This window comes from Zea mays, chromosome 8, assembly GCF_902167145.1.
Source record: "Zea mays cultivar B73 chromosome 8, Zm-B73-REFERENCE-NAM-5.0, whole genome shotgun sequence".
NCBI lineage: Eukaryota > Viridiplantae > Streptophyta > Magnoliopsida > Poales > Poaceae > Zea > Zea mays.
Window position 1 is genome coordinate 59,175,450 of NC_050103.1, and position 25,083 is coordinate 59,200,532.

General features: G+C 41.8%; 2 protein-coding genes across 2 annotated transcripts; one reads left to right on the forward strand and one right to left on the reverse strand.

The window, feature by feature from the left end:
• Window positions 1-2,352: 2,352 nt before the first annotated feature.
• LOC103635241 (uncharacterized) lies at window positions 2,353-5,379 on the reverse strand. The gene is made up of 9 exons (XM_020542986.2): window positions 5,241-5,379; window positions 4,892-5,148; window positions 4,574-4,780; window positions 4,377-4,469; window positions 4,203-4,304; window positions 3,689-4,102; window positions 3,369-3,602; window positions 3,204-3,273; window positions 2,353-2,667 (listed from the first exon to the last, which is right to left on the reverse strand). The coding sequence occupies exons 1-8, from the start codon at window positions 5,377-5,379 to the stop codon at window positions 3,229-3,231; spliced, it is 1,491 nt and encodes a 496-aa protein (XP_020398575.1). The 3' UTR covers window positions 2,353-2,667; window positions 3,204-3,228.
• Window positions 5,380-13,229: 7,850 nt separating this feature from the next.
• LOC103635243 (uncharacterized) lies at window positions 13,230-15,341 on the forward strand. Its single transcript, XM_008657747.4, has 3 exons — window positions 13,230-14,026; window positions 14,849-14,917; window positions 15,013-15,341. Exons 1-3 carry the CDS (start codon window positions 13,789-13,791, stop codon window positions 15,024-15,026), a joined length of 321 nt encoding a protein of 106 aa, XP_008655969.1. The 5' UTR covers window positions 13,230-13,788; the 3' UTR covers window positions 15,027-15,341.
• Window positions 15,342-25,083: the final 9,742 nt, after the last annotated feature.

The window sequence follows — 25,083 nt, forward strand, 5'->3', positions numbered from 1 at the left end:
TTCGTCTTGGCAAAAAGCAATAATTCCAGCGCAATGTACCAGCAATTGCAAGATTGCGTGAACACTACAGGGGTATTGTTCATCTATTTATAGGCACAGGGCGCAGCCTGTGTAAAATTACATTTATGCCCCTTACAATCGACTACAATAATGACACAAAACATCGTGGGTCTTTTAAGTCATTTCATCTTTAAGTCGGTTCACCCCTTCGTCTTGAGATCTGTCCCTGTGCCGAAGCTTTAAAGGTGATAGCTTCGGCGCTGCTTCTAATAGGATCTGCCGAAGGTGTTCTCTTTCTTTAGGATCTTCGGCTACGAAGCATACCTCCAACAGTAGCCCCTTCGCGGTGCTAGATCGTTTTTCGTAACGAGCTTGATCCATGAAAAAGTCTTCTAGGCTTCGGGATGCCGAAGATCCGAAAAACACCTTCCCTGAGCTCGTTGGCAAGAAACGATTAAAATAATCCGCGCGCGAGGTGGCCCCATCTTGCAGCAGTTACGCGTTCCCCGGCGATTCACCTTCTCGGACCCTGTGGCCCACCGTTCAACGAGTGCGGGTGACTGTTTGTTTGGTGCAGGAGACCTTGACGATTCACCTTCCCACCTGTGGCACTATATAAATAGACGGGTAGGTGTGAAGTTACCACGACATTCATTGCTATTGCACTGTTTTGCTGCCAAAAATTTAACCATAGCCGAAGCTTGATCATCGTGCTCAAACAAAGTGCCGCTTTTGATTCTGCTTCGTCACAAGAGCTTCGAAAAAATCAAAAAAGTCAACAACTTCAAAAATTTCAAGAAATTCATAATCAAATGGCAAGAGTTCGTTCCACTGCCAGGGTTGATCGTGAGGGGGATGAAACCGAAGCTACTGAGACCGTTCCGATTTTCGAAGCGATGAAGCGGTCTGGGCTAGTAACATTGGAGGATGCACCTGCCGCTGAAGCAGAGCAGGCTGATGTTGAGGAGACTGAGTCTGAAGATGATTATAGCAGCGCAGTGCCAAGTAAACCCAGCCATCTGGATTTCGGAAAATCCACCATCACCGAAGGTGACTTACCTAAGATGTTGAACTTGGGCTATTTAAGTGAAGCAAAGAAAGAGCTGATTCGTTTTGGTGGAAAAGAAACTACTCCGAAGCCAGAAAAAGATGAAGTAGTGATCTTCAAAAGGTTCTTTAAAGCTGGTTTAAGATTCCCTTTGAACAAGATGATTGCTGATGTGCTGAAGAAGTTTGGGATCTACCTTCATCAGCTAACTCCTAACGCTATTGTTAGGCTAAGCATTTATATTTGGGCTCTCCGAAGCCAAGGGGTGGAACCATTTGCCGAAGGTTTCTGCCGAGTGCATGAGCTTCATTACCAGACCAAGGCTAGAGGAGATGGGCTACATGAAAACTTTGGCTGCTACAATTTTGCCTACCGCAAGACTACAAAATTTCCAGTGATCAGTTACCGTAGCAAGTGGCCAGCTGGCTGGAAGTCTGAGTGGTTTTACATCAAAGTTGACGAAGATAAGGAGAAGCTGGTCCAGAGTCCATTAGAGTTAATCTTCGGTGAAACTTGACCCCCGTGCAACATGACACCAGAGGGTCCAACCACTACTAAAAAATCACCTTCTTGCAATGGGCAAAAATCGTTGCGATAGACCATAAATCGTTGCGATAGGCACCAATTGCGATAGAACAACTGTCGTTGCCTGCTGTTGCAGAAAACAGAGTGGCAATAGGCTATAGCAACAATTTTACGTTCTGTTGCAATTACTACATCTTTTGCAACGTATTCAAGTGTTGCAGCAGTTCGTTGTTACAATGGACTATTCTGTTGCAATAAGTTATATTGCAACATTTACGATAGTTGCCAAAAACTCTATTGCCACAACATATTTCATGGTAATAAGTGTTAATGCCACGTTTAAATCTATTGCAAATGGCTTTGTTACCACAAGATGCTGTGTGGCAACAAAACACTAGTGCCACACCAGTGACTCGTGGCAACAAGATGTATTGCCATGCAAATAATTTCGTTGCATTTGATCATTTTGCAACATAATGTGTCTCGTGGCTACATGACCTTTTTGCTATAAAATTATCTGTGGTAAGAACCGATATAACAACAAAAAATATCGTAACAAATGATGTTGCAACAAGAAGAAAAGGTTGCGACTACCGAAGTCCCAACGAAATAGATCCATGGTAATTACATCTTATTGCAACAAAAAAATCATTGCAACTGAACCATACAACAACCAATAAAACCGTTGCATTTACATATATTCAAACCCACAATTTATACGACAATGCATTTTGCATTTGTATTGGGTAGAAAATGTTATGCAAAAGAATTATATTTTACATCAGTAACGTAAGAACCAAAATTGACAACCATAATATTTGTCTCTTATCTCATATATTAACTACATCCATACCATAAGTTGTAACAAATAGGTTGCACCAAATAAATAGTGGCCAAATACAAATTAATTTGATAACATAGCTCACAGTCACAACATCCTCATACTAGCTTGGATTGTGATAACATAGATAATAAACTACTCAGGACTAGCAAATTATTGGAAGTTTTTTTTGTCATCGTGTACCCCTCCATCCCCTCCATTGATGCAAGCGATGGTTAGCTAGGCTGACGACGATATCACGACGACAAGGAACCTGTTGGAAGTGTTAAAAACAATAATTAGTAAAGCTACAATAACTTGGTTAATCATTAGTGAAAGACTACAACTGTAGTGCCTACAGCTACAGCTACAACACAACTCCTAGCAAGCAGCATCAGCAGCAGCAAGCAGCAACATGCAGCATGCAACAGCAACAACATGTAGCAGCACGCAGCTAGCAGCGGCAAGCAACAAACAGTAGCAACCATCAGCAAGCAGCAAGTAGCAACACGCAGCATGCAGCAAGCAGCAACAACAACACGCAGCAGCACGCAGCTAGCAGCGGCAAGCAACAAACAGTAGCACGCAGCAAACAGGAAGCACGCAACAGCAAACGTTCTACTCTATCTCTACCAGAGAAGGCAGCTGCAGCACCAGCCTAACAAGAGCGAAAACAGGCTACCAAATAAGCATGCTGCACAGAGCCACAAACATGTGTACTGCTCATATGGTTAACTAAAATCTGTTTAGGCTACTAAAATCCATTGCATGCACAACTACAAAAGAAATAAAAAAAGATTGTGGACATACCTTAAACACACTTTGATAGAGCTTCTTAAGTTGATCTACCTTGCTTCTCGCTTGCACTTGCGGATTGTACCTATTATCATATCCAGGATTACAAAAACAAAACTATCAAAAAATGTTGTAAAACAGTTTATATGATCATAATACAAGAACATTTGCATTCCATACACATTCGCTTCTTTTGTTGCCCCTTGCCTGCACACGTCTTGTCACAGCATTCCTTAGGGTGTAAGAGCTAATATAGTTTGCTGGCATATTGACTTTCTTATTGTTTGTGTCTGGTGTACGAACGTTGTTTGCACTACTTGGTGCAGGTGCAGGAGAATCAGCTGGGATGAATTCAGGAGGTTTAGTAGGGACAACGGAAGAAGGATCGATTGGAGTGGTGCTTTCACGGTTGCTCTGCATTAAACAATTGATCAAACAATTTATGTTGCAAAAGTTTCTAATAGCAATGATGGTAAAAATACAAATATCAAATTTTATACCTGTTGTGCTACAACAGCAAGGGCAGCAACCATTTCTTGCCTCATTTCTTCTCTAAGCACTTGTCTTTTTTTTTCTTCTTCTTCTTGCAGTGCTTGCATTTTTTCCTGGAGTATTCTTTCTCGTTCTGCAACCTCACACGCAAGTTTTTCATTTAACAACTGGACCTGACTTTCGAGTTCAATGTTTTTTTGGTTGGTTGCAACCGTGGCACGAGCTTGTTCGAGGAACTTTGATTCCATCACTTGACTTCTTGTTGGATATCTTGATAGGTACCCATGACCATGAAGTCTGTTTGCCTTACATCCTGTTGTTTCCTTGAATGTTGTTTGGAAAATAGCATTTTCCTCTTCTCTTGTTAGATAAAATTTTTCTGTTTGATATATTTTCTCAGCAATTTTCTCAGCTGCGTTCTCCTGAAAAAAACAATATAGTTCAAGTTAGCTCAATTCAAATAAGAATTGATGCCGAGTATTTTAAAGTATGTTTTAGTAGTAAGCTTTGTGATTTACTCACATAAATGCCACGTGAAGCCTCTTCCGACCATTCATCATTTTTACAATGAGTAATCATCCAAAGGGATAGATCGGTTGGTTCTATACCAGTTTCTGGATCTCTCTGTAATGTGAAGAATGTATCATACAAGTTTGTCATTAATCATGGAAAATAAAGTAGTGGTCATATCATTACCTGTTGAAAGCTTATTTGGGAAAAAGTTCTAGAAACCATTATATGCTTCGTTCTTTGTTTCTGACGGTTTTCCGAGTTCCGGCTGCTTATTTTCTAGAAAATAATAATAGTTGGAAATGAATTAATAAATAAATCGCTAGAATCATCCATATTATGCAAGTGCCAATCGTTAAAGTAAAGGAAATGAAATAGCAAACCTGGAATTTCTCAGATCCAAAATACAACACCATGTAATGCCACTCGACGATGTCTACATCTTCAGGCTTGTTTTTCATCCTTTCAGCATAACTATTGTATGCCTTGTATGTTGAGCTTAACGTTGATCGCCATCCTTTGTATCTCTCCTTAGCAATAGACCAGATCTTTTCATGCGCGTCCTCATTGGTTAGAAACTCCCACCTTCGCTGTTTCAGTTTTGATATAAAGAGAAGGTTAATTGTCTAGTAATTTGGGAATAGTAGACCACTAATAGTTCTAGCTAACTGTTAGGGCTCAAGTAAAGAAATTTCACATACCAGTACGTCAGAGGCTATAGAAGATCTAACATTGAGCTCTATATCTTTCCACTTTTTCACTCCAATGAGTGGTGCCTTTTTCTTTGTAAACAATACGATTTCATCCACAAAAGTGCGAGCGTTTGGTCCTACAGGACCTCCAAGCTTAGATGAAAATTCAATCTTAAGTTTGTGATCACCGTTCTTGATCCGCTTGGTGGCTGCTGCTATACCCTTAAGGGTACCACGCCCCTCCTTTTTAAAGACTCCATCGTTATCTACATATATACCAATAACATCTGAATGGGTAGAAATATTCAAAGTAGAAGATTGCAACATTTGAATAAAAAACACTCTTAGTAAAAAATACCAGGATCTCTTTTCCTATGACGTCTAGCATGAGATGGCCAATTAGTAGTAGGTTTGCTGCTGCCATGAATTTCTTCATCTGATAATATTAGGTCATCATTGCTTTGTCGTTCATACAATACTGCGGATAGCATAGGCATCAGTTACATCTCTAACAATTTGCGAAAATATACACTATATGTTAGTAGGCTGTAAATAAAAGAAATTACAGATATCTGGAAGATCGCCTTGATGCCTTAACCATTCTTTATATGTTTTGATCGTATCCTCCCTGAAGTCATCCATTAAATCTGCACTTAAACAATATGTAAGTTTAACTGTGGAAACTATAACATATCATGTATTTAATGTAATGAGTTTGACATCTTAACTTACCCGTTTCTGGATTATCATGTTGTAGTATTGCAAGCCACTCCTTATATGCATCAATCGACACTTCTATAGTTTCTTCATCAACATTTGTTCGCTGTCTTGGACGGTTGATGGGAGTTATGCTTACCTCTAGATCACTGGGTGGATCTTTTGTGAGCACAAAACTTATTTTTCTCTCATCCATGTTATCAGACAGCATGGCCTCTTCTTGGTGGATGTAATCAAGTGCCAATAGCCTGGATCGATCAATGCCACATCGTTTCTTGTAAAACAAGAAGTCCCTCCCAGAATATCCAAGTTTCGATTTTATGTACACCACGTTGTAAAAGGCAACATAAGCTTTATCAATATTTACTGTGACAATTTCTTTTCCAGGTTGTGCTCCAATGCAATGGAATTTCAAGGTCCATATCTCACCAGTCAACCTGCCACACAAATATATTTTATGCAAACAATGACTAAAATAGTGTTGTAAAAAGATTTCATTCAACAATTAAGAGGTATGAAAACAATATACTATAATTATGATCTGCGCCAAGGCCAAAGCAGTAGAGAACAATATGGGTAGGTAGATTTTTACTTGTCAGGAAGATCAAAGAAGACGTTCTTCCCGGCCATAATCTCGTCCACAATCCGTGTACCAAGTTGGCTACCATTGTCGTTGGTGCACATATTAGCTTCATTGCTTGTCGGCTGCAAACCTCCTTGAGTCGTCATCATAGGTCAGGAAAATAGATGCTGACAGGGCAGGGAACGAAAAAATCATGTAAGTATAACAATAGATTGGTTTATGGAATTATGTGCAGTAATAGATGCTGACGGTGCTTTGCCTTCTACTTTACTTTTCATCTGCAGATAAGAGAGACACCAAACAAGAAACACCATAATTATATATATATATATTTATATTTGCTGGAGCTGTCATTTTGCTGTGGTTCTAGCTAACTGTTAATGATCAAATAATCCCTTACAACTTGCCACCTTGGTTGTGTTCACAAGCTCGAGTAGTAATGCACTAGAATTTTCTAAGTATAATGAAGACACACTAGCATCATGCACGCCATGTAGAATAATACCAAGTACAATAGCACTGTTGCTCATGTAGAATAATACGAAGTACTAGCATCATATTCTCTGCATATGCTCATTTAGAATAATACGAAGTGCAGCAGCAGTAAAAAGCAAGCCAGCTTGAAGCGGTGGTGATTGGTGAACGTGGGGAGGGCGCGCAGCGTGGAGAGCAGGCGTACAGTAGCCCGAAGCGGTGGTGATTGGTGACGTGAACAGCTCAACTGCAGTGTCAGGACTCGGGAGGCCAGAGGCGCCGCGGCGGACGCGATGGTGAACTGGTGATTGGTCGGGCGCGTACGCCGTACGCGCGTGGATATGGTCGGGCCTCGGGCGACCCACGGCCGGTGTCGAGGGTGGCTCAGCCGCGCAGCGAAGAGTTGTCGAGGGACGGCCGGACGGAGGAACCACGATTCGGCTAGTCGGACGGAGGAAGGAGAAGCAGGATTTTGGACTCTGGCAGCGGCGGCGTGGAGAAGTCAGAGGAGTGAGCGCTAGGTTTCTGGACGCTTTAGCCAATTAGCCCGTGGCCCTGTGGCCGGCGCTTAGATGGACTGGGCCTCAAAGTTGCACTGATGTCTGGACTCTGGAGCAGGCTCTATTGAATTATTCCCGAACTAAAAATACGGTAAGAAAAACGGGATCATCCCGATTAAAAACGGGATCCCGGTTAAATGGTCGGAAAAATAACTCTACCGTTTCCGTTTTCGTTTACCGTTTTGTATATCCCGTTTTCGTACCGTTTTTGTTTTTTAGACGGGTTCGAAAATGATCGGGACAAAACTAACAAAATCGGTTATACGATAACGGTCGGTACGGGATTTTCCCATCCTACTTTCATCCCTAGTCACCAGGGGCGGAGCCAAGGGGGGGCTGGCAGGGGCCATGGCCCCTCCCAAGGCTGCCACATAGACAAGAGTATATATAGTCTAAATTTTGTGTGTTTAAATCTATATACTCTAAATTTTATGCAGCATAATTAATCAAAGGTTTAATATAGTGGTTGGTAATATATGATCCATAACTCTGTTGTAGTATGCCAACCGAAGTCTAAAAGAGACAAAGAATATAAGATAAAATATTCGTTGAACGACCAATCGATGCATGAAACGTCAAACCTAATTCGCTTGCAGACGCTGATATCTGAACCTCACCCACTTATGATTCATCCTATCATTTCGCTAGGCAGCCGCCGATTGCCGCTGACCACTTGACTTGCCACTGCCATAGCCTCACAACCAAAGTCCAAAGAAGGTGATCACACGAAGCAGTAGAATGAGTGCCAGCAACTTATATACATACTACATTAGATCTCGTGGATAATAAAACCTATAAATTTCAACTAAAGTTGTCACCTGATAGTTGGTGTGTACACAACAAATTTGACATGTACCTATGTAGGTTGACGAATTTTCATGGATTCTCGAGTCTAGTTGGATTTTTGAACTCTCTCATAAATTTGTTAGCTGCCTCATGAATACTAGATCATTATATAAAAGTTGAATCTCATCGGTCACATATTCATCGTTTTATCGTCTTTATTTTTTTGGTATTGTTCTTGTGTCACAACTTTAATTCAATATATTAATTAGCTATAAAAGAGACTCATGGACTAAGATAATTTATAAAGGTTTAGAATTCTTATTTCATAGCGAGTGCTTAAAATTAGTAACATTATATAATATTTTTATCAATTGATCGGCCCCCCTTATATCATAGTTCTGGCTCCGCCCCTGACTGTCACCATCTGAGAACAGAATAATAATGTTGTGATTAAACGATGCTAGTCATGTATCCTCGTCAAAGAACCATGCAAGTTCAGCATCTGAAGTGAATGGGAATTTTACAAGCATAGTGCATACTGTCTGAAGGGACATTGGGCGCCAGGAATGGGGAAAATTAAACGATGCTACTCATTACAGAATGTTTGACTTACTTGGCTCCTCACCTCCTTGCTGACGAAGGAACAAGATGTCGCTCATCAGCTCCTCGCTGACCCTCTGCTCTTCGGTAAAAAATTTATAGCCTTAGCTTAGTAGTCCCCTCTTGATCAATTCTGGATCCGCCAATGTGAATAATTGTTCATAGTACAAAAAGAGGTTTGCCATAACGAACATGCCTTAGAAGCCTTAATTAGAAGCCTCAGGTGAATAATTGTTAATGGTACATGTTCAAATACTATATGGCATTTGTTTAGAAAAATTAAACGATGGGAACGAGAGAGTATATATGTGTATACGTGCAACAATCACTACTACATATATGACTATTTAAGACACACCATTAAAGACTAATATAAGTATATTTTATAGAAGTGTCTTATATCATATGAAGTCGTCTAGACTATAAGAAACATTGTAGATGTTAGTGAGTATACTAGACACTTATAAATATGGAACCATCTTCACATGATAGTCTGACAAGACTTATATGAAAAACGTAGCAAATAGTGAAATCACCTTAAGTTGATGATATATACGAATCACTATCCTTTTGTTTCCATCCCCCGACGCCATCTCACCATACACACTCGACGCCTCCCTCAAGAACTGCTGCCGCCACACTTAGGAACTGCCACCGCCGCCCAATAATCATGGACTCCGAACCCCATGAATCGCCGCCGTCAGAGGCCGTCTCGTGTCGCGGTGGCTCGGAACAGTCGACGCCAGGCTGCGGCGTTCATTCGTGGCACCATCAGCAGCAACCACCAACTCAAATAATCTAGGTAAACAAATAAGACTCCTCAGATTATATAATCCACTAAAATAATTTAGATTGTCTAATAATATATTTGCTATTGTTAAAAGCAAAACCTGAAGAGGAAAAAGCCATTTTTTCTTTTTCTCCACTGCCCTTTTCTCCTTGTCTCATGTCGACCAGGCTTTCAGACTTATCCACCGCACCCATCTCCAGCTCTCTGGAATTTCTTGCCATCAGCCCTCTGCCCTTCTTCCTGCAGTAGAGAGTCGCCGCCCCTCCCAAATCCCCTTCTCCCTCACGTCTCTTTCTCTCTCCCCAAGCAGTTCCTCCCTGGTGGTTGATCTCACCAAGCCCATCTCAGCCGCTCCCTCCAGCCCTCACCTCGCCGGCCCTGGCTGTTGGTCGCCGTCGGCCACGAGCCCTCCAACGCACGCGGCTGGCTGCGCCTTCCCCTCGCCGGTCATCCCTGCTCCCTCGGCTTCCCAACCATGGCCGCCTCTCCTCCATCTCCTCCCTCCCCAGCGCCTCCCTCTCTGCTCCTGCGCTTGGAGCCCAGTACTCCAGCTCACCAGCGCTCCCTCCCTACTCGCCGGCCACTAGGAAGGTCCCAGCTCGCCGATCCTCTGCTCGGTGCCAGCGACGGAGCTGAATAGGCGCGCATCACCCTCGTCGTCCTAGCCGTCACCAGCTCCGTGAGTATCGCTGCTCCCCTCAGAACCCCCAAAGCCGATGTTGCTTGTGTAGTCTGCTAATCTGGCTCTTCTTTTTTTTGGAGATTTGAATGTGCCTTCAGTTGCTAGTCCCCGAACCCTATCCCTCCGCCGTCCTCAAGGTGCAGGTCCACCTGATGCGACACAACTCGCCTGCCGAGCTCGACGTCCCATCGTCGGCTTCCTCTCTCCAGGGTCCAGGCAAGTCCCCGAACCCTATCCCTCCGCCCGTCCCTTAGAGGGGCAGGAGCATACGTATCATTGTCTTTTGCAATAACTAGTAACGGTTGCGCGCCTCGCGTGCGTGGATAAAAAATTGCACGCATGGATAAAAAGTGTACATGGATAAAAAACGTAATGTAAATGATAATTACAGTATTATGTCGTTTAGAAGATGTGCATACACATTTTGCAATTGTAGAGATAATTCAGTAAGCTGTTCATACACATTTTACAAAGGTAGAGAAGGGGCTAATTCTGTCTTTTTCATCTTCTGAAATTAGTTTCTTATATTTACACAATTTCTTCTAAGGTTAAACATGAATACACCCATTTCAAGAGTTTGAGAGTATTGAGACTCTACGAAAATGTTATACATAAAAAGCATGATAGATGCACATAAATATTAATTTAAATTCGTAATAAGAAACAAAAACACGTGCACAGAAATAATAATACCAGAAGAACAAAATTTCTGGTTAAATGCCAACAACAACAACAATGTGATCTTTTAACTACATATTGAAATTTTCCTGTCAAGCATTGAATGTGTACAACAGTGAGCGCTTGCTTTGAAGCGATATCCGTATATATAGCATCACACAACGCATACAAATGCATTACACAACGCTCAGTAAGCTAGTGCATCATATACTTCCTTGTGTTGTAACTTTGATTGACTTAATATAAAGGAGAAAAGATGTTTTAGTGTATTAGGATTGTGTTTCTAGTTTATTCTGAGTCGGTTTGTAGCATATTTTTTTTAGCTGGTTACAATTTGGAGCATATTAAAGCTTTGTATTGTTTGCACTGTGATATATACCTCAGTAGTTGGGCATTATTGAATATATACTAAAGTCATGACAACCAAAATCTACTGATCAGAACTGGATATGTAATAGTTACGCGATTGTACGCGTTTGCCTCAATTCAGTGTGTGCCAACCTCGGATAACATCTTTCTCGTATCCAATAGTCTGTGACTTTTCTTTTAAACAAAAAAATCATCATCGTTTGCGTCGCGTGACGAGTCCACAGGTGCTACATATCCATCATCAATGTATGTGTTGTCTTCTTCGTCCTCCTCATCTGCTAACCCAATATCATGTGATTCTTCCACAAATTCAGCAAGTGCTTTCTCAATGACACAAGCATCACCGATTACACCTTCCATGTCAGACCTTCTCCACTTCACCAATACTTCATCGCTGCTTGAAACACTCATGCCTTCGAATCCCACGTGCAGCGAATCAAGATCAATTTCTGAATTTTCAGATTCTGGCATGGCGAACAGATTTCGGGGATTCATTCTTACAATAGTGCACCAATCTTTTTTCTTTGTACCATTGACATAAAACACCTGCTCAGCTTGTGAACCAAGAATATAAGGCTCATCTAAATAGCACAACCGAGTTTTATCAATATCAATAATTCCATACTGATCCCTTTGGTAGCCTCGTCCTTTGTTCTTGGCAGTAGGAACATGGAACCAGTTGCACTGAAAGAGGAAAACTTCCTTACCTTGAGGAAAATCTAGTGCAATAATTTTTTTAATCACACCATACCAGTCAATATTACCAGAGCTTTCATCTCCTTTCACAACAACACCACTATTTTGTGTGCATAGGTTCTGCTCTATCTTTTCTGTACGAAAAAGAAATCCATTGATGAAGCATCTGTTGAAAACACGAGCCCGATGGTCTGGTCCTTGTGAAAGTGTGTAGAGCAGGTCACTTGTCTTCCCTTGTTGATTTAGTTTGCTGATCTGCAGCCAACAAAACATGTTTAAGTTATTTGCAAATATAATACTGAGCAGCAGTTAGTGGATGGCATTACAAATAAAACAAATTACTCATAACCCACCTTTCGCTCGAACCAGCCTACAAATTGTTCCTTGTGCCTTTGATCAACATTCCGTGTACTTAATTTTTTTAGTTCGTCCATATGCTCGCTACAATATTTTAAAAGAGGGCTTCAGGTAATTCAAATTCTATGAAACATGCCAATGCATAGTATCAAAATATAGATTTTGAAATAAGATCTTACTTTATCCATGGAGTAGACTCATCACAGTTTTGTAATATGTAGTGCCTCATTCGTTGTAGCTCACTCCTAGAAAGTGACTCGACAGTGAATCCTTTCTTAGTGTAGTCAATGTTGGCAAATACGCTTAAGCCAGATGGTGGTTCATTCACAGCAGCAGCTTCATGACGGTCTGCATGATTAAGCTTGGTTTCCACGTCTTGCAAGAAGCGACTGCAAAATGTCATGCACTCCCTTGTTTCCACAGTATTGTTGAAACTGGCCTTGTTCTTGCGCCACCTATGATCCATAGGCAGAAACCGACGATGTCCCATGTAGCAATGCTTGGATCCACATTTCAACCATAAGAAGTCGGTATCCTTGTGGCAGTATGGACATGCAAACTTGCCTTTTGTGCTCCAGCCAGATAACATCCCATATGCTGGGAAGTCATTAATTGTCCAGAGAAGAATTGCTCTCAAATTAAAATTCTTCTTCTCCTTGGCATCCCATGTCTCAACACCTTTTTCCCAAAGGTCTTTGAGCTCATCAATCAGAGGCTGCAAATATACATCAATATTCTTTCCTGGAGAGTTTTTACCGGGTATAAACATTGACAACATCCAGAAAGGTTGTTTCAAACACAACCAAGGTGGCAAGTTGTAAGGGATTAAAATGACAGGCCATATAGTGTACGCAACATTGACCATCCCAAATGGATTGAAGCCATCAGATGCAAGACCCAACCGAATGTTACGAGGATCAGTAGCAAAATCTTTGTATATGTTATCTACATGCTTCCATGCCTTAGAGTCAGCAGGGTGCCTCATTTTGTTATCTTGGACTAAGCCCTCCTTGTGCCAACGCATATATTCAGATGTGGTCGAATTCATATACAACCTTTGTCGTGAAGTGCATGCGCATCCAACTCCTATTATTCTGAGACATGGCTTTCTAGTATAAGATAGGAATCACTAGCCAGGACCTATAACAAAAAAAACAAAGTTAAACTGATTTTCAGTCATAACCAGTATTGAGCTTTAAAGTTTAATGATAAGTTATTAATTCATGCAATATGTAGTCACTAGCAACAACATAGTTTTCAAAATCCTATTTACTCTCCTGTTAGCAAGTTGACATGAGATGTTTGTGGTATATACGTAGATATCTTGATGTGTAGCTGCTAAGTGATTTCCAGCCATTCAAATGTTATTGACATGCATATATACAGAGGGAAACTGAAGCCATAGAAAACATTACAATTGGTGACAAGGCCTGTGATGTTTAATAACGCAATGTAATACTATCTAATTCCATATATTTGTTACAAGGTAATGTGTGCTGAATTGCATTGAGAGAAAATAATTAAGTGTGTTGTGCATAGGCATTTGTTTGAAGCAATGTGCACATCACAACAATTCTTGCTATCAGTCACACTTGAAAACATTTTGGTGCCGACATGCCTAGAATTATTTTGGTGCCGACGCTAATAACAGTTTCAGAATTTTCCCTTTGCATAATTGTAGTTTCAGAATCACAGTTTCACATCCATTTTTTTAAAAAAGGATCGTTAATACTAATATCTTTGTGCAGTGTAGTTCATCAGTTCAAAAGGCAGTTTGCACATCTTGAGGAGCATCATAGTGAGAAGGAGAAAGAGGTTCTACACTGCAAAGAGAGCATGCTTCTTTACCAAGGTACATGATTCATGAGTGCAATGTACCTTTGATGTGTGGTTAGGGTTCTTTTATAGGAGGAAGAAAAATGTGGCATTACTAGTTACTACCAACGCGTATCATTGAATTGATAGAAGAATAGTCATACACAACAATTGCAGTCCCTCTTAAATAGCCTCCTAGTACCTCCATTATAATTTTCTCCATTATAATTTTTTCTATATGAGGACAATACTACTTCCATTTTATTTTTTTACATACCAGTCATGTACGCCAAACCTCGTAGTAACAAACTTTTCCACATGACAACAATCTTGTTATACACATGTGCTACATGCTTACATCACTGAAAGTATTTTCTTACAACAATCTTGTTATAAATGGAGCATATTGATTTAGGACCCAACTCGCAGCTGGAAGATACTTTAAGTTTAGAGTAAACGCAAGAGTTATTTAAAAAAACACTTGCCAAGTTACTGATTGTACCAATTGAGAAAAAATGAGTAGGGAGCATATTCAGTTTCTTGATTGATATTGCTGTTATCTATCACAGTCATAAGAACCCAAGCTACGCAAGCAACTGAGACAACAAAACCAGGTTTTTTTTGTCAAGGATATTGCTTTCTTAGTTGGTTATTCATATTAACTGGGCATATGAGAACATCGAGAAATACAGGACAATGGTTTGGCACAACTTCCACACGCTAGCCACTGCAATGTTGTCCATTTACTTTATATATTATCGTAAATGCTTTAATCTCTTCTATGCCATCCTTCCCTATTATCACCATTAGTTCACATTTATTTTGACTCTAACGGACACGATGTGTAATTTTTTTGCAGGTACAACAGCCATAAAACTGAATATTATTTGGCTAGAACCTGAAATGGCGGAAACTCTCAGGAATCATGGTGCAACCGTGCATAGATCACTTGTCTAAACTAGTTACATCGTTGTGATTAAGAATAAGGATTACCTGATGGTTGTCTCCTATTTTCTGTTGTAGTGCAAACCGTCTAAAGCTGACTGTTGGATGGGGTTGGCGAAGGTGTGCTTGAATAAGGATCACCTGAAGGCGTGGAGTCCCTGGCTGCTGGTTGTTGTGTGTCCTGGCGGGCGGCAGTTTGAGTCCCCTGCAGGCAGTGGCGGCTGTAATATGTATTAGTATAGGCATGCAGACAACAATTGGAAATTGTATGATTCATGTGATCATTTTCCTTGTATTCTTTTCTATTGTTGGTTACATATCAGATTTTAGAAGATTCTTGTGATCCTTTTCCTTGTATTCTTTTCTATTGTTGGTTATATATCAGATTTTAGAAGATTCATGTGATCTTTTTCCTTGTATTTTATTCACCTGCGTGTTTTATTGATGTGTGTCTCAGAGAACAGAAACTTCTAGATTGTTCTTTGTATTTTTCTTGTAACGTATCAATAAATTGAATATATTTCCCATCGCGATCCAGACACAGAACGCAAAGTTGGATCATGGCTTAGACATGTTGCGCGCGGCAGGTCCGTATATACTACGATTTCCTTGGCCTTACGCAGACATGAGAGTATATGACATAGGGTGGCCTCACCCTCCCTGCACGCCCGGTCGGTTTGGATGAAAAAAAGAATTCTACGCACATGCCGCGTCTTGCTTTACACTGCTACTAATGCTACCACTTTACTGATGTTGTAATATCCAGTGAGCCACTAGGGATATTTTGCAACAACTCTTCTAGTGATAGCAATAACATCTTTCTCTTGCAACGAAAGTCATGATTATTGCAACGCACAAATAAAGTGGCAAAAATGTGCATATATTGCAACCACTTTTAAAGGCTGTGGCAATAACTAACACGTAATGCTACAACTTTACTGATGTTGTAATATCTGGTGAGCCACTAGGGACATTTTGCAACAACTATTCTAGTGGTAGCAATAACATCTTCATGATTATTGCAACGCACAACTAAAGTGGCAAAAAAGGTGCATAAATTGCAACCACTTTTAAAGCTGTGGCAATAAGTAACACCTAATGCTACAACTTTATTGTTGTTGCAATATCCGTGTGACACTAGAGTAATTTTGCAACAACTGTTCTAGTGGTCGCAATAACACCTTTCTCTTGCAACGAAAGTCATGGTTATCGCAATGTACAAAAAAAGTGGCGAAACGGTCCATATATTGCAACCACTTTTAAAGGTCATGGCAATAAATAATATCTAATGCAACAAAAATATTATTGTTGCAATATCTGTCGTGGCATTAGGGTGATTTTGCTACAACTGTTCTAGTGGTCGCAATAACACCTTTCTCTTGCAACGAAAGTCATGGTTATCGCAATGCACAAAAAAGTGGCAAAACGGTCCATATATTGCAACCACTTTTAAAGGTCGTGGCAATAAATAACATCTAATGCAACAAAAATATTGTTGTTGCAATATCTGTCGTGGCATTAGGGTGATTTTTTAGTAGTGAACCCAAATTGCTCTGGCTGAATTTAGAGTTATTGCGGAGCACATCGGCACTAGGGACTTAGTGCAAGAATTCTCGGCTTTCAAAGTGTTTCCAACTATGAAAAAGTGGGCCATGCCGAAGCTTGAAGGAAAAAAGAAAGAGGGGGAGCTTATTCGGTTGCCTTACCATTACAAATTCAAGAAACATTTCAAAGTGCCTTGCCAAGAATGGCTGGACACGATCGAGGTAATGTGTAATGAAATACTTGGCAATTACTCTAAAAAAGAAGATCAATTGATGACTGCAGCCTTCGACACCCGTCCGAAGCGAAGGTTAAACCGAGTAATGGATGCTCTGGCTTTGAATATCTTGACTACGAGCGGCTAGACAAGGGTGCCGAAGGGCAAAAAAGGAAAAGAGTGGCTGATGTTCTGAATAAAGATGATGAATAACAACTGAAAAAGAAAAAGCTAAAGCCTGAACCAAAAACAGATGCTTCGAAGAAGAGAAAAGCTACAGCTCCGAAGCAGAAGGCAATTGACGAAGAAGAAGAGACTGCTGCATCACCTTGTACCACCGACGTGGAGGAAATTTTAAAGGTAATGACTGAATCCTTGCCTGTCAAGCTGAGTCCATTAGGGCCACATCTGACGAAGCTTTTTCAGAAGGACAAGGAGCCCGCACAAACGAAGAAGGCAGCTAGGCCAAAAAAGCAAAGAATCATTACAGTGACAGAAGCCATCGAAGGGACACCACCACGAGCTTCAGCTCCGAAGGCACCGGTTGTTGAAAGCACGACAGCTACTGAAGCTGCACCTTCGGAGGCGGAAGATATTCATTTAGAAAGCATGGTTGCTGATATAGATAAAATACTATTAAACATGGCCGCGGAAGAGGCTGCCGCAACCACCTAAGAGACTGCGGCCCCAAAGTCCGAGAAGGAGAAATAAATGGCGGAATACACTTCGGAAGATGAAGCTTTTAACTTTCAAAACTTAATTGGTCAAGAGCTGACGAAGCCTAAAAAAAGAGGAGCTAAAGGAATATGACATATCTTGCGGATATCGGTCGGGAGCGCTTCTCTTCGGTGGCGTCGATGACGAAAGGTTAGGCTGCGTGCGGGATGAAACTGGTGCAAAGGTTATCGGTACTCTATCAAAGAGTATCGGTTTCCCGAAGCTCGAAACAGATATCAACCGCTACCGACGACAGCACATCGTCGGTAGTTTGTTTTATTCCAATTTCAAGGTAAACAACTTTTCTCTGACTTTTATTGTTTGTAATAACGAAGATGTTTTCTAACGAAGGTTGTTTGTGCGCAGAGTATGCTGCTGAGCAAAGCTTTGAAAATGCAGCAGGACTTGGAAGATAAAAAACACGAGGTTATAATTGAAAATTTAGAGAGCAAAATAAAAGAGCAATCAGCTGTCATTGAAAAGAAAGACTTCGAGCTTCAGACAACCGAAGGCTTACTGGCAGAAGCTGAAACTAAAATAACAGAATTAAATACGAAACTTCTCTTTCAATCAGAAAACTTTGATCAAGAAAAGCAGAAGCTTAATGCAAAACTTGAGGCCGAAGTCCAAAAAAACTCAGATTTGAAAAGATCATTGACAAGCCTTCAGAATAAATGTCTGGAGTTCAGTAATCGATGCGTTCAATGGCTTAAGCAGGTGTTCTATTTTGTTGGAGCTAGCAGCGAGAAATTTACTCCTTCGGCTGAAGACCTGCCAGGTGCCTTCGAGCATATCGAAGGTGAAATTGATGACCATGACGAAGTTATAGCTGGACATGGTGACTTCTGTGCCCTGGTAGCTTCGCGGGGCACAGCTATTGCCTTTCTGAAGTCTGGCTATGAACACAGAAATATTATCAATAGACCCAATTTCAACTTATCACCAGGAGATTTGGATAACATTCCCAACCTTGCCCGAAGCATAGCCAATAGATTTATAAAATTAGCATGGACAAAGGGTGGACGAAGCAAAGCTGGTGATGAAGCTCGGAGTCATCTTAAGCCGGTAACAAAATCATACCTTGTGCTTACCTTTTTCCTTCAGACTTGAATTTTGCTTATAATACTTTAATACGTACAGGATGACGAGGCTGAGGCCGAAGCTAAAGAGTGAAAAGACGAAGCTCCATGGATACTGACGAAGCTTGAGTAGTCTGTAGAAAAAGCTCTAAAAACTCTTGTAATAACTTGTGTAAAGAATGATGTAATTAAATTTTACTTCGTGGACTTTGTCCATACCTTGTAATATATTCTTACCTTCCCATCAATGTAGAAAGTGCTTTGATGTGAACGAAATTAGCATTTTTGAGCCGAAGGCGAAAAACACCTTCCCTTCTTTTCGTACACAGCGAAGCATAAAACCGCTTCTTTTCCTTTTTTTCCGTAGCCTTCTCTTTAGAACCGAAGTAACTGTTTATGTTATGATGATGATGATCCTATGTATGTCTAAATGAATATTTATGAATGCAAATGTATGATGTAATGTATCGTGCAAATGAATGTCCAAAGTCACATACGAAGCCACAACCAAAACCTTCATTCCCTTAGGAATAATCAGTCTCTTTGTCGTTTATTTTTCGGCTTCACCGCTTATTTTTCGGTGTATCAGTGTTGACTTTTTGCTATAAGTTCTGCATTCCCTTAGGAACATCTTTTGAACTTCTTCGCCTTCTATTTCGGTGGTATTCGCGTTGACTTTTCGCGCTTCGCCTTATATTTCGGCGGAATCAGCGTTTATTTTTCGCTGTAAGCTCTGCATTCCCTTAGGAACGACTTTTGAGCAGAAAACTTACGCTGCTCACCCTTAGGAACGGCTTTTTTGTAGCTTCGTCGTGCTCTGCATCCCCTTAGGGATGTCTTTCGAGCTTCTCCCTGTTTTTCCTTTTTTCTTTGCACTCAATGGTGCATGCTCAGCTTTTACATTTACATCTTTGGGGGATATTGCTCTTGTTGAGCTAAACTAAGAAAAAGAGAAATTACATGCTATGGCCCCATTAAAAACCTTTCTCTCCCTTTGGAAAGGAAAAGGGTGCCATATGAAAAAATAGAAAAAATAAAAAAGATTACATCAAGCTACACATAATATCGCCGAATCTCATCCACATTCCAAGATCTAGGAGTGTCGTTGTCGTCCATATCCTTCAATCTGTAAGAACCGGGTCTTGACGAAGATACTACCAGAAAAGGTCCTTCCCACTTTAACTGTAGCTTGCCTACTGTATCTGGGTTGGCAACTCTCTGAAGTACCAAGTGTCCTGGCTTGATATTTTTTAACCGAACTTTTCTGTCACGCCATTTTATTGTTTCAGCTTGATATTTATTGATATTCTTCATAGCCTGAAGCCTGATCCCTTCTATAGCATCTTTTGCCACAGAATAATCAGCTTCGTCCTCCGCCGAAGCCACTGTTCTTATTGATCCCGCTTTAGCTTCTTCTGGGGTTATTGCTTCATCACCAAACAGCAATTTGAATGGTGTAAAGCCTGTTGACCTTGACATTGTTGTGTTGTGGCTCCACACCACTTTGATTAATTCGTCTGGCCACTTTCCCCTGGGCTAATTGAAGATTACCTTCATTATTCCTGTCATTATAATGCCATTAGCTCTTTCGACAAGTCCATTTGACTCCGGATGCCTAACCGATGCAAAATGAATCTTCGTGCCAATTTGTTCACAAAACTCTTTGAAAGCTTCAGCATCAAACTGTGTTCCGTTGTCCACAGTAATAGCCTTCGGCACTCCGAAGCGATAGACAATATTTTGCCAGAAATTTTTTTGAACAGTGACCGAAGTTATTGTGGCTAAAGGTTTCGCCTCAATCCACTTAGAAAAATATTCTACTGCCACCACAACATATTTTAAATTTCCTTGTGCTCGTGGAAGTGGGCCTAGCAAATCGAGGCCCCACCTTTGCAACGACCAAGTGGGTTGTATTAATTGAGTCAAAGACGAAGGCTGTTTTTGATCTCTTGCACATTTTTGACAGCCTTCGCACTTTTGGACTAATTCTGCTGCATCCGAAGCTGCTTTCGGCCAATAAAATCCTTGACAAAAACTTTTCCTAGCAAAGGCCTAGATCCGATGTGAGAACCACACAAGCCTGCGTGTATTTCCTTCATCAATTCTATACCTTCAGCTCTGGATAAACATTTGAGCAATGGAGAACAAACTCCACGTTTGTATAACTCCCCTTCTATTATCACATATGGTTGGGCTCTTGCCTCTATTCTCTTATTATAAGCTTCGTCATCTGAAAGGAAATTTCCCTGGAGAAAAGACATGATCTCAGTTCTCCAATCTTCACTATAAACAAGAGATATATTGAGCACTGCTCTTTCAAGAAGTTCCACCGAAGGTGCTTTTATTGTTTCAAAGAATACTTCCGAAGGTAAAGGCAGCCCCTGTGCCGCTGACTTGGCTAGCAGATCAGCATGCTCATTTTCTCCTCGTGGGATATTCTTGACAGAAAATCCTTCGAAGGAAGCTTCAAGCCTTCGAACTATATCCAAATATTTCTCAAGCTTCGGATCTCTTGCTTTACAAATCTTGTCAACATGACCAGAAATAACTTGGGAATCGGTTTTGAGAACCGCCCTTCTTATCCCCATTGCCTTTAACTTCCGAAGCCCCAAAAGCAAAGCTTCGTATTCAACAATATTATTTGTGCAGCTGAAATCAAGTTTCACTGCATAACATGTTCTAGCTTTGGAAGGTGCAACTAAAACAGTAGCTGCACCTGCCTCGAAGGTTCCCCAGGAACCGTCGCAGAACACTGTCCAGGCTTCGGCATCTTTACTTGCTTCTTCCTGAGCCCCTGGCGTCCAGTCAGCGATGAAGTCTGCTAACGCCTAGGACTGAATCGAGGATCTATGCACATAATCAATGCTGAATTCGTTGAGTTCTACAGCCCATTTTCCAATTCTTCCAGTAGCTTCTCTGTTCCTCATAATATCCTTCAAAGGCTGTGATGAAGGAACAATCATATGGTATGCTTGAAAGTAGTGACGAAGCTTCCTAGAGGCCATTAAGACAGCATATAGCACCTTCTCCAATTTTGTATAGTTTTTCTTTGACAAACTGAGAACTTCAGAGACAAAGTACACTGGGGCTTGCTTTTTAGTTTGTCCTTCAAGCTTCTCCGGGACAAGCGCCACACTCACTGCGGAGTGCGAAGCTGCCACATACAGCAGCAGAGGAGCCCCTAGCGCTGGTGGAGTTAGTGTCGTTAGATCGATCAGATACTGCTTCAGCTCTTCGATGGCTTTTTGCTGAACTGATCCCCATTGAAAGACTTCGGCCGATTTCAGCACTTCAAAGAATGGTAAATTTCTCTCTGCTGATCTGGATATAAATCGATTCAAAGATGCCAATCTTCCTCTCAGCCGCTGAGCCCCCTTCTTTGTGCTTGGCGGCTCCATCCGAAGAATGGCTTCAATTTTGTTAGGATTAGCTTTGATTCCTTTTGTTGAAACTAGACAACCAAAGAATTTGCCCTTCTTTACTCCGAAGACACATTTTTCTGGATTCAACTTCAGGCCAGCTTGCCTAAAGTTAGCAAATGTTTCCTGTAGATCAGCAATGTGATTTTCTTGCTTCGTGCTTTTTACTATGATATCATCAACATATGTTAGCATGTTTCTGCCTATCTGAGAATGAAGGACTTTGGCTGTCATCCTGCTGAAGCTTCCTCCAGCATTCTTGAGCCCCTCAGGTATCCGAAGGTAACAATATGTACCACTGGGAGTGATGAAGCTTGTTTTTGGCTCGTCTTCCTTTTTCATCCAAATTTGATGATAGCCTGAATAACAATCTAGTAGACTCATGAGCTCTGACGAAGCTGCTGCATCTACTAAAGAATGTATCCTTGGTAATGGAAACTCATCCTTCGGACAAGCCTTGTTAAGATCAGTAAAATCGATGCACATTCTCCATTTACCATTGGCCTTCTTCACCATGACAGTGTTAGCTAGCCATTCTAGGTATTTTACTTCTCTGATGACTCCAGCACTAAGAAGTCTTTTCACTTCATTCTGAGCACCTTCGGCTTTGTCATCAGACATCTTTCGAAGCCTCTACTTTCTGGGTCTGAAGGACGGATCGACATTGAGCGAGTGTTCAATGACATCCCTTTTGACACCACAGAGGTCGTTGGCTGACCATGCGAAGACATCTTTGTTGTTGAACAGAAACCTTGTTAGGGTTTTCTCCTACTCCTCTGTCAATTGAGATCCCAGCAGCACCTTCTGCTCTGCTATATCTTCACATAAAAGCATGGGCTTCGGCTGATCAGCCGAAGCAGCCTTCTCCCTTCTGTACTTGTATTGCTCACAAGCTTCGGCTCCATCTATATTATGGATTGCTTTTGAATCTGTCCAGTTTCCTTCGGCCATTCTAGCAGCTTCCTGACTTCCATGAATAGCAATAGGCCCTTGATCTGAAGGTATCTTCATGCAAAGATATGCTGGATGAAGAATTGCTTCAAAAGCATTGAGTGTCCCACGACCAATGATTGTATTATAGGGGTATTCCATGTCGACAATATCAAACACAACTTGCTTAGTCCTTGTACTGTTGACGAATTCGAAGGTCACTGGCATCGTGATCTTGGCGAGCGCTACAATTTGCCTTCCTCCGAAGCCACAGAGAGGGTGTGTAGCATCATGAATCTTATCCTCTGGCTCTTGCATCTGTCTGAAGGCCTTAGCAAATATAATATCCGCTGCACTACCTGTATCAACCAGAACATTATGGACCAGAAATCCTTTGATGACACAAGAAATAACCATAGCATCATTGTGAGGGTAATCCTTGAGCTGAAGGTCCTCTTAGGAGAAGGTAATTGGGATGTGGGACCATCTTGACTTGATGAAGGGTCCTTGCACCCCGACATGCTGTACCCTTCTCTGTGCCTCCTTCTTCTGCTTCTTGTTGGCTGGTTCTGAGCATGAACCGCCTGTTATTGGGAGTACCAGCTTCGGAGCCGAAGCAACTCGAGCTTGATTGTTGAACAAAGCCATTAGCTCAAAAAAGTCGAAGTGAGTTCACCGGAGGTGGGCGCCAATGTTGGGGACTTGTTCTCAAATGCTATGAATTAAGAACAAGGCAACATAAAATGTTAGATATTAATGTCCTTCGTCCGCTGAAGCATTATCTCCCCAAGGATTTAATGAGCTTCAGACGAAGGCCATGAACAAAATATCACGAAGGTCACACCTTTGTGATTAGATTTGTAAAACAACATGAAATAAAAAATATAAAGCATGAAACATTATAGAAAGATATACTAAAAATAGATAACATTATTCACATATTTTATTATATGAACACAGATATTAAAACATAATATTCAGGTACATTTATACCTTCGTCTTGGCAAAAAGCAATAATTCCAGCGCAATGTGCCAGCAATTGCAAGATTGAGTGAACAGTACAGGGGTACTGTTCATCTATTTATAGGCACAGGGCGTAGCTTGTGTAAAATTACATTTATGCCCCTTACAATCGACTACAATAATGACACAAAACATCGCGGGTCTTTTAAGTCATTTCATCTTTAAGTCGGTTCACCCCTTCGTCTTGAGATCTGTCACTGTGCCGAAGCTTTATAGGTGATAGCTTTGGCGCTGCTTTTGATAGGATCTGCCGATGGTGTTCTCTTTCTTTAGGATCTTCGGCTACGAAGCATACCCCCAACACCGACCGATGGACCCCACATGACAGCTGCGAAGCCGTACTCGACTATGGCGGGCGGGCGGAGCACGTGAGTTGTTAGGATTCCCCGCGATCCTCGCATACGCGAGATGTGACTTGGCCATGGGTAGTGGAAGACCCCTTGTCCAGCTATATAGGTTAGTGGCATCCTCCCGGTGTCATAACCGCACCCCTGACTGCCATTACCGAGAGAGAGGGAGATCGCACTGGTGGTCAGAGAGAAGAATGGTGCCGCACGGTCGTCAATCCATGAGCAAAGGCACCATCGACCTCGGTGATTGGGGTCGTAGGTGCTTCTCAGAGACGCTCGTGATCTCCGCAACCCCAAAGCTAAATCGAGCACCGCCTGATTGCTCGCCGGAGTTAGCCATTGCCGTCGTGTCGCTCGCCCTCGCGGTCAAGGCTTGCCTCCAATCGATTCACTGGTAATCCACCACCGTACCTCTCGCCTTTATATCCTCAATGTGTAGCACCGGTGGATTAGAAGAGTAGGGTCATCGGTGAGGGGGAATTCCTCGCCGGACTTTGGGGCGCCGCCGCGGAGCGTGGGAATCCGTGGGCCCAGCGCTCGCAGCTGTCGAGCGTTGTGGTTTGGGTCTCACATGGATCGTCGTGGCCTCAGGATCAAGTAGCATCATCTAGTTATGGAGTGGGGCGGCGATTAGGGCGATGGTCACTGCGGCGGCGGAAGCGCCACCGTAGGATGGGCGGTGCTGTCGCGTCTGCGCGCGGATTTGGGGAGGAGTCGATCTGACCGTTCGATCACATGGTGACGGTCTGGATTTAGTCCACGTACGGATAGACATAGTTTATATCTGCACCGTTGGATTTCGAGCATGCGGATCAGATCTGATGATGGTGTGGCGCTCTATGGGCCGCGGGATTGTGATCCAAGCGCGGGCG

Coding starts and splice junctions, on each gene's coding strand:
- LOC103635243 (XM_008657747.4), top strand. CDS start 13,789: ATGCCTAGAATTATTTTGGTGCCGACGCTAATAACAGTTTCAGAATTT. Junction 14,027..14,848: donor GAGCATGCTTCTTTACCAAG/GTACATGATTCA, acceptor ATTTTTTTGCAG/GTACAACAGCCATAAAACTG.
- LOC103635241 (XM_020542986.2), bottom strand. CDS start 5,379: ATGCCTATGCTATCCGCAGTATTGTATGAACGACAAAGCAATGATGAC. Junction 4,470..4,573: donor TTGGATCTGAGAAATTCCAG/GTTTGCTATTTC, acceptor ATTATTTTCTAG/AAAATAAGCAGCCGGAACTC. Junction 4,305..4,376: donor CCCAAATAAGCTTTCAACAG/GTAATGATATGA, acceptor TTCACATTACAG/AGAGATCCAGAAACTGGTAT.